The sequence below is a fragment of the Montipora foliosa genome, chromosome 9 (genome assembly GCF_036669935.1).
Source record: "Montipora foliosa isolate CH-2021 chromosome 9, ASM3666993v2, whole genome shotgun sequence".
Taxonomy (NCBI): domain Eukaryota; kingdom Metazoa; phylum Cnidaria; class Anthozoa; order Scleractinia; family Acroporidae; genus Montipora; species Montipora foliosa.
In genome coordinates, this window is record NC_090877.1 from 12580800 (window position 1) to 12589877 (window position 9078).

Sequence of the window (9078 nt, forward strand, 5' to 3'; positions counted from 1 at the left end):
GATTTTTGCATCGGACTACGAAGGATGCCGAAAGTCCATCGTATTGAGTCGGCTCGAGGCTTGTCAACGCGCGCAATACGAAATAACAAAACAGACAACTTTTTGAGTTTACTTGGTGAAAAGATCGTAAATATGGAAAGTTTGACATCTTTATATGACCACGGAGATGACATTTTGCATATGTGCAAAAAGTACGACGTTTCTCGTCCAACTGTCCACGAGGCGATGAGGGATGCTGAGACACTTGACAGCATCTTGAAATCCCAGTCTCTGTCGTTAGTCTGTCAGTGTAGATTGGTTACAGCAGTTGCGAATCATCCTTGTTTTGTTCCTGAGAATCCTTTGAATGCAGAGGTTCAAGTGAATTCATTGCTTCCATACCTTTCCTCTTCTTGTTGCTGGGTTCGGTCTCTGGCCTGCAGTCTAACGAGAGTTTTTGCGTCAGGGTTGGATAAAAACGGAGAACACTTCGAAACGCAAGGTATGTAAAGAAGGCTCGATGTTGGAGAAATTTCCTTTTGAACAGAGCATTGTTGATGAGAGAGGCGGCGCACCAAAGTCGTCACAGGCGCTATTATGCACTAGTCATTTGTTTCCCCTACCCCTTGACCCCCGGGGATGGGTAGGGAAATTACATTTGAATGGTTGTAAAGTAGGTGTATTTCCACTGGGGACTAGAGCAGACAAACACACGTAATTCCCCCATCCCTCTGTTCCTAAAAGATTCTGAGTCATCAAGGAAATGTTAGGAAGATTACCACAATATGCAGTTCTTGCCATTTGTGTGTGCCACATGAACCATATAAGGAACAACGCCATATTGATTTTGCACATGTGAAAATACTCATTACCATTGCTCTTCGTTTCTTTTCAGTCCCAGTCCTCCTAGGTAAGAATTCCCCGATATTTCCCCCTGTATGTCCCCAGAGGGGTAGGGCAGAGGAACGAGAATCTTGTAATTTCCCTACTCCCTAGAGGCGTAATTGTGGCGTAATCTCGCATAATTGCCCTAGTAATTTCCCGATATGTCCCCACTATCCCCGGGGGTCGGGGGGTGGGGGAAACAAATGACTAGTGCATTACACTGTCAGTGCAATTTTTCGTGCCACTTGTCTTGCAACGCCATTTCCACAAACTTTCTCACAGTAAAAAACAAGTTGTTTTACAGGTGTTACACTGAGCAGCGGTTCATGCAACTCACCTCGTTTTTTGATGATCTCATGAGGTTAAAGGAATTGGTTGGTACCGCAAACCGTTGCTACACAAGTTGCAGGACAGATGCTACACTGCGCAATGCTTAGAAAAATTGTTGCAACTCTTACGAAAAGTAGAATTCAATTCTACTTTCCGCAACGGTTTCTGCAACTGGTCTCGCAACAGTTTTGTCCCTTGCAAGGTATGCTACGTTGGGCAATGATTCGTGCAACTTGTCTCGCAAAGCCATCGCGACACAAGTTGCTCGAAAAATTGCACTGTGTAACAGCACCTTTAGGGTGGCAAAACGCAGTCATATGTAGCCCATATGTAGCCGTACAGGTCTCATTTAGGGTTGCACTCGAAGAAATATAAAAATATATATTTAATCCTTTTAAATATGGTCTCTTTTAGGGGTCAAAAAAGCCCTAGGGGTTCCTCTAGGGGCTTCCTCTAGGGGCTCCTCTAGGGGTTTAATTCAAAATTTCTGACGATCGTCCCCGCCCCTTCATATGCAATTAAGTGCCCTGTCCTGGGAATTATGGCTTCCCACAGTATGACAAAAACGCGACTGTGCTGTTCTTGTCATTTATAAATCCCAAGATGACAATGTTTGCAATTTGTAAATTGCAAAGTTGGTCATCTTGGGATTTTTAAGTTGCACCCTTTGTTCTTCTTTCCTTTCATGAGATAAATTTATATATAAATTGCAGTGTTGCATACATCATGATTTATAAATGAATTTTGATCACAGAAGTCTTTGAATGTGTTACTTATAATTATTGCAGAACACTGAACACTGAAAACACGAAATAGAGAAAAATATAGCGTAAATAATATTTCTACACTTGGTGTCCCATACTCAGAAAGGATGGGGGAATATTAATGGCAGCAGCAAGAAACTCCCCTTGTCTTATGGTATACCCTTGTTGTTGTATGACCATCACCACTTTGGACAGGGTGATGAAACTGAAGTAAAGTGAAGTACGTGGCCTCATGGTCAGTGTGCTCGACTCCGGATCGAGTGGTCCGGGTTTGGGTCCTGGCCGGGAACATTGTGTTGTGTTCTTGGGCAAGACACTTTACTCTCATGGTGCCTCTCTCCACCAGGGTGTATGAATGGGTACCGGCGAAATGCTGGGGGTAACCCAGGGATGGACTAGCATCCCATCCAGGGGGGAGTAGAAATACTCGTAGTTGCTTCATGCTACAGAAACCGGAGATAAGCGCCAGCCTGATGGGCCTTCTAGGCTCGTAGCAGACTTTACCTTTACCTACCTAATTAGTTTACAAAGACACTGTCAAAGTTGATGTCCTCGCTTTATTGTTAGCTTTCTTCCTTTCTTTTTTTACCCTTCCCTAAACCATGGGACCTAAAATGCATCTGCAGGTCTGTTGTGATTGCCTCTCTACTTTTTCTGATTATCTTTCCATAGTCACAATAATATGCAAGAATCTTCAGAGCACTTGTGAAGAATCTCTCACAGATATAAGGTCAGAGTAATTTTTCAACATAAATCATAATTATCCGGCTGCCTTCTTCAGTTTTTAAGTAGTAAGCAATATTCTGCCTATTTTTAATAAAGAAATTCTTACACTTGAACTTACTCAACAAAACCATCTTGCAGGTAAATTGCTTTAGACATATTTCATTGCACTACTAGCAAGATAATATATCAAACAAAGCCGTACAGCTGTTATGTCTTTTTAAGTACCATTTGAATCAACTGAAATTGAGAATTCTGATCAATCAAAATTAGAATCAAATCAATTCATATCCATGGTCATTTTGTACCCATCCAAATTCAGATGATTCATACCCAAATTCGGACGATTCATGTCCAACCTTGAGTCAATTCATTTGCAGCCAACCTGTACTCCATTCTTGTCAAAGTTAAAGGCCCACCTTCAACTGACAGGCTTTGAGTGCCATGAAGCAATTTTCGTACATGAAAATCCAGCCAAAGCTTAAATTCATCCAATCAGATCGCAATGCGAATTTCCATAACAAAAACAAGCTGTCAAAAAACCTGTCGGTTGAAGGTGGGCCTTTAATGCTAGCTGACACTTCACCAATTGAAATTGAATGCCTTTAGCATTGGTGACATGATGAATTTCGCTCTTGTCAGCCGTGGCTTAACGGTGATTGGTGCGTTTCGATGTGTGTGTTGATAGGTATTGAGAAGTTGTGACTTTTTAAACAATAGGTCTGTGTAGGTGCGATTTTTAAATGATCGCTGTTATAGCAGTAAAGATCTAACTTACCTGTTACATATTTTAAATAGGTCTTGTAAACTTTGGAATTTGCCTCCATGGTCCACTCTTGTTAAAGTATTTTGCACTCAATAAAGACATTGTTACACTGTCCAATTTTTTGTGTAACTTGTCTTGCAGCGTCATTACGATACAAGTTGCAAGAATCATTACCCGATGTAACATACCTTGCAACAGCCAAAACTGTTGTGAGATGTTATACCACAAGCACAAGTGAGACAGTTTAACACTGTTTTGGTTGATAAAACTGAATTTCCACCTCAAACAAAATGGGTATGAAACAACCATTTGCCTGGGTACTAATAATCTGAATTTGGGTAACAATTGCCAGGGTACAAAGGACTGTGGGTACAAAACAGCCGTGGGTATAAATTGACTGGTAAGCATCTGAAGGTAGTCACACATGGAAAATAAATTAAATGTAAAGGAATCAACCTTAATTTCAACCATATAAGTTGAATTGTTTCATCCTACAGGTTTCAACTTTGCCAAGTCATTTCCTGTTCTTCTCTCTGCTACATTGCTATTTCTTGTGCAGAGTATCTCCCTGTCAGCGCTGCCAAATTTGTCCTTTTAGCTTTACAGATGGTTTTAAAAATTGTGGCCAATCCAGCCAAGTGTACAAGTGCATTTGTTTATCAGGTAATTTTTCAGTTCTGAAAATAATATGAAAGAATTTTGGTAAATTTTTACTTTGCGCATCTATTGGTGAGCTTAAACAAGTTTGTACATGTTGGTAATGATAATGACAATGATATGGCATTTAAAATAATACTGGTATTTTTTCAAATATTACAGTATTTTTACTTATGTGTAAAGTGATCTAAAATAAATACTGTATTGCTAAAAAACTTAAACGGGCTATAGAGATGTTGACAAATTAGGCGATCATCTGATGAAAAGCTGAAGATTTATGTCATCTTAAAATTGATGATGGTCAGCGGTCAGCATGGCGAACTGCCACGTTTTTCCAACCTCTGTGATGTTGGTCTTCTTTATCCTATTAACGTTTTTAATAGGGGTCCAAACCTATATTTTTTAACTTCCTTAATACAACGAGATGCTGTTTCTGGCTGCTATTTTCTACGTAGCCTCGTAAACAGCTCCTGTACTCCTCCATCACCTCCGGCTGGCGGCCATGAAGTGGGTGTTTATGTTTCAAGAGTATTAGGGGAAAATAAGAAAAGTGTAATGCGTGGTAACTGACAGTGCAAATATTAGAGCAGGTGGCCAAGCAATTAACCCATTGCCTCCCAGGGGTTCCCCACTGACGAGTAAAATTGTCTGGCGTTAGACAGAGTAGTCTAGGTTTAGGCCGGTTTGGGCGTTCAAGGGTTAAGTAGGTTGTGATTTTTGCTGGCAGCTGTCTACTGTTGACATCCTTTGAACCTTTGTGCTCTATCACAGTTAGTGGCATTAGCTAGCTGAAGTATGCAAAACTCGTGAGGGAAAATGGAGGTAAAGATATAATGGTTTAATTCGACCAGTTTAACAGTTTGACAGTGGCTGCTTTGTCTAATTATTGTGGTTAGGATTTGCCAACTCATTTCCCACTTCTTTTCCTGACAGGTAGGATTAGATGGGCTTGCAAAACTGCTCAAAAGTCCCTCAACATGGAGTGTTTTATCGGTCTTAGAGAAACAGGACACAGTGAAAATGTACTTGTGTGTTTACCTCAACCAGTGTTCGTCTGAAGATAATGTTGTTGATGACCTAACAATGGCCAGGATGCTTGAAGTTTTTAACAACACCAATGTGCTGGACACCTTTGTTAATTTACCCGATCCACAAGGCATTGGGCAATTATTGAAACAGCTTCTGAAGCTCCTAGCTCCCGTTACTCCATCAAGAGGTAAGTCAAACAGGCAATGATTGTTACATTTTCTGGACTAGTGATAAATGTATAGCTCTTTTTAGAGTGTAGTGCACAACGATATCAAGCTATTCTACAGGCACATCACCCTAATTATGTTAGAAATCTCAAACTTCAATTGGCAGTAGAGAAACAGTCGGCTATTTACACCCAAATGTCAATACATTGTGTTGGGCTACAATTCATTGACAAGGCAGCTGCAGGCATGGCTAAAAGCCATTGTTATCAGAAAACATTAAGCCCTTACTGCACTGTTCTCTGGCAGTTTAAAGAGCAAATGGTTGTCCATCCAGCTCAAATTAATCGCTCGGATGTTCATAACTTCATGGGATGTTCAAAACCCAAACACAGTTTAAAAGGAATAGGAAGGAGGGGAACGAAACTCCTTGATGTGGTTATCTGGCCACAGTTGTTCGAAGGGTGGATAGCGCTATCCACTGGATAAATCACTATCCACTGGATAACTCAATTGGTTTTGCTAGTGTTTATCTGCTGGATAGTGATTTATCCGGTGGATAGCGTTATCCACCTTTTGAACAACCGAGGCCTGTTCTTTGTGATACATATCATTGTTGGGTGAGTAGGTGCCCCAAGATTTTAGCTACACGCACAAGACTATCACGCCATGATGATTTCAAACTTAAGGACGTTCGCGCTAATTGTTTGTGCGCAACGTTACTGCGCAGGTAACGCGACTGTAATATGTCACGCATTACTTCGAGCATTAGTGAAGTTGAGGTTTTAAAACCTTTGCAAAAACCGCGGACGATAAGTCTTGCACAGCGTTGGATCAGAGAAGATCGTGATCAGTGAAAATTGATCTAAAATATTTGTGAAAGTCAAGTAGACTACTGCACGACTGATATTCGCGAGGTTTTATCAGTCGTGCACTAGTCTACTTGACTTTCATACAAGTTTTTCAAGCATCAGTTAAAATAACATGGCGACAAAAACGCCGGGGAAAAAATTCCAGGCCGGCAAAAGAATGGCACATTTATTTCCGAATCATCATGAAACTTCAAAGAGAAGTGAGCGGGAGGATGGAAAAAGCTCTGGAAAAGGTAGCTGATCGAGTAGACTAGTGGCTGAAAGTTTGGAAAACTCGAGGACGAACCGTTGCGTAAATTTAATGGGGCTGTTTCTTTTTAATGTTTTTATTACCCTACGAACTTAAGTTCAAAGTGAATGCATGTTTTTAAAGTTCTTTTGCTTTACTTTCGTGAAAAATGAGCAGTATTTTCGTCCTCGTCTGCTTGAATAGTGCGGACCTGCGTGGAAACAATCAGCGATTGAATTTCACAAAAAACACACTCCAGAGGATGAGTATGACGGCAATGGAGAGATATTATACAAAACACCAACCAAATGAAGATGACCCCTGCTTAAAACTTCGTTGCTATGCTCGAGAAAGGTTTTTTTTTTCGGTAAAAACCTTTCATCACAACGATCGATCCTCTCTTGGGTTCCAGTCCTTGCCCGACAGGTCACGCAAAAGCGTGACAAACGAACTTTTCCAAGAGCTTTGCAAAATCACATCGATTTTACTCGTTCAGATCATCGGTGACCCCTATTTTTTTAATCATGAACCACTTACTTTACTTACTATCTACAAAATATGATGAAATGAAAAAATTCTCACCGTAAGAAGTTATCTTTTTTTATCATTTTCTTTCCTCGTGCCATCGAATTCTGGTAGTGGTTGCAACGGATAGAGCTTACGAAAACGCTCGTCGAGAATGAACTCTACTGTTTACCACATCCCTAGCGGCATACAATTATCTAAAAATCTCACTCCTAAAAACCTATGCACGGAAACTTTCACTCCAACAGTTTATTTTTATGATAGTCGATGGATGAGCAGATGAGCCTACATCTCGCTATTATGACCGATTTCTCGAAATTAAGGCATTTTTCCACTGCCATTTTCTCCGAAACAAAGTCGGTGACCCCCATTTTTTTTTTCATTTTTGGAGTAAGTACTTTATGACCTAACTCTAGGCGAGAAATGAAGAAAATCTCACCGTAGGAAGATTTTGGCGCGAACGTCCTTAAGGCTATTCCCAAACCGTGGTAGATTTGAATCCAAGACCTGTGAAGAAAATAAAGCCAGTAATCAAAGATTGATTTGAAGCCCCCACCCCTGCCCGTGAAACTGCATGGGAATCCAAATGGCATCACCATTGGATGATGCCACACCTGTATTTCCTGAACTAAGAGCCCAGTTGGTGTTGTCCTTTGAGGTTATGGCAGTGTTGTGGTTTCTCATGTCATGGTCGTCCTAAAAACATAGTCTTCTTTTTGAAACTTTTGGATGAATATATCTCGTCAGTGAGGAACTGTGGCCTGGTCTACTGGAAATACCCGCTGGCACCAATTCGGCTATCAGCACCTCCAATTTTGGGGTATTGTACACTTCAATTTTTTTGTTAATGACCGTGTTACCATTTGAGGAATTAAGCTGCTGGTAACAAAATTTTAAGCGGTGGTGTACTGACCGCAAACGAAACCCCTATCTCTTGGCTAGGATCATGGTCTTCACATTGGTTTTTGCTAGAAAGACTCTATCGCCATGTGGACAACTGGTACTGGCCGAGGCTGTAGTTGGCGCTCTTTCCTACGCCTTCGTTTCTCCATAGTTAGTAGTTAGTCCTCTTCCAACTCTTGACATCATCTCGCTTCGAAAGCTGCCGTTCCTTCTCTGATAGTGGTTCTCCAGAGAGGCCTGCCCCTTGCTGTTTCTCCCAGCGAGTGACGTCGATGTTGCACTTCTTGAGACTTGCTTTCAGCACTTTTTTAAAGCACCTTTGACGTCCCACAGGGAATTTATGAACATAGAAGATATTTGTGAGACGGGGCCTACGGTTTATAGTCCTTATCCGAGAAAACTTGAAAGTCTAACCATTTGCAGATCAAATTACAAAGGCAGCACGTTCTCCTCACTTATTTTAAAATCCTGAGTGTTGATCCGGCCGGGCGACCTCGCGACCTCCCGCGTGACCTCCCGCGTGACAGCCCGATGCTCAACCAACTGAACCACCGGTGCGCGGTGTGCTTATGGTAGCACGTTGACGTTTGTTGTTTTTTCTTCCGAGCTGATGTTGAGAATCTTCCGTAGACAACGTTGATGGAACTTCTAGAGAGATTTCAGATGTTGATAATAGGGGTCCAGGTCCAGATGCATAGAGGAGCATAGGGATAACGACTGCCTTGTACATAGGCTCTCCATAAGGAGCTTTGTTTTTGTGCGAATATCGCGGTCCTCAAAAACTCACGTTCTGGAATTGCCAAAAGCAGACCCAGCGCACTTCAGGCGGTGTTGGATTTCATCCTGGAGGTCAACATTTGCTGGCAGTTGGCTTCCGAGGTAGCAGAAGTGGTTCACGTTCTCCAAAGATTATAAGGTGATGGCTGGTAGAGGACCTGGGTCTTCTTGATGTTGATTCTCATTCCAAACCTCGTATATGCCTGCTGGTGCAAGGCAGTCAGGATGGTCTTCGTTGAGCGCTGCTACAATATTATCGTCAGGATATATCGACTTTCACGTGACCTTGAAAAATAAACGTAAAAACAGAACCTAAACAAAAATGCAAAGCAGGACAATGTGCACGGTTGTCTTGGTCTTGCTTTTTAGGCAGGCGAGGTTGAAGAGCTTGCCGTCCACGGTAGGAAGTCGCGATGCCAGGTGGACGGTCCTCGCGGCCTATCTCCAGCATCGTCGCAATGAAGATGGTGAAAAT

The 9078-nt window shown here is 41.7% G+C and overlaps 1 protein-coding gene across 1 annotated transcript in view; it reads left to right on the forward strand.

Moving 5' to 3' along the window:
* The first annotated feature begins 55 nt into the window (after nt 1-55).
* Nucleotides 56-9078, forward strand: part of LOC137970128 (uncharacterized) — an 11647-nt gene continuing 2624 nt past the window's right edge. Inside the window, exons 1-4 of the mRNA XM_068816609.1 lie at nt 56-481; nt 2631-2688; nt 3945-4110; nt 5038-5320. Coding sequence (XP_068672710.1) covers nt 133-481; nt 2631-2688; nt 3945-4110; nt 5038-5320 — 856 coding nt within the window. The 5' untranslated portion in view covers nt 56-132. The remainder of the gene's footprint in view (nt 482-2630; nt 2689-3944; nt 4111-5037; nt 5321-9078) is intronic.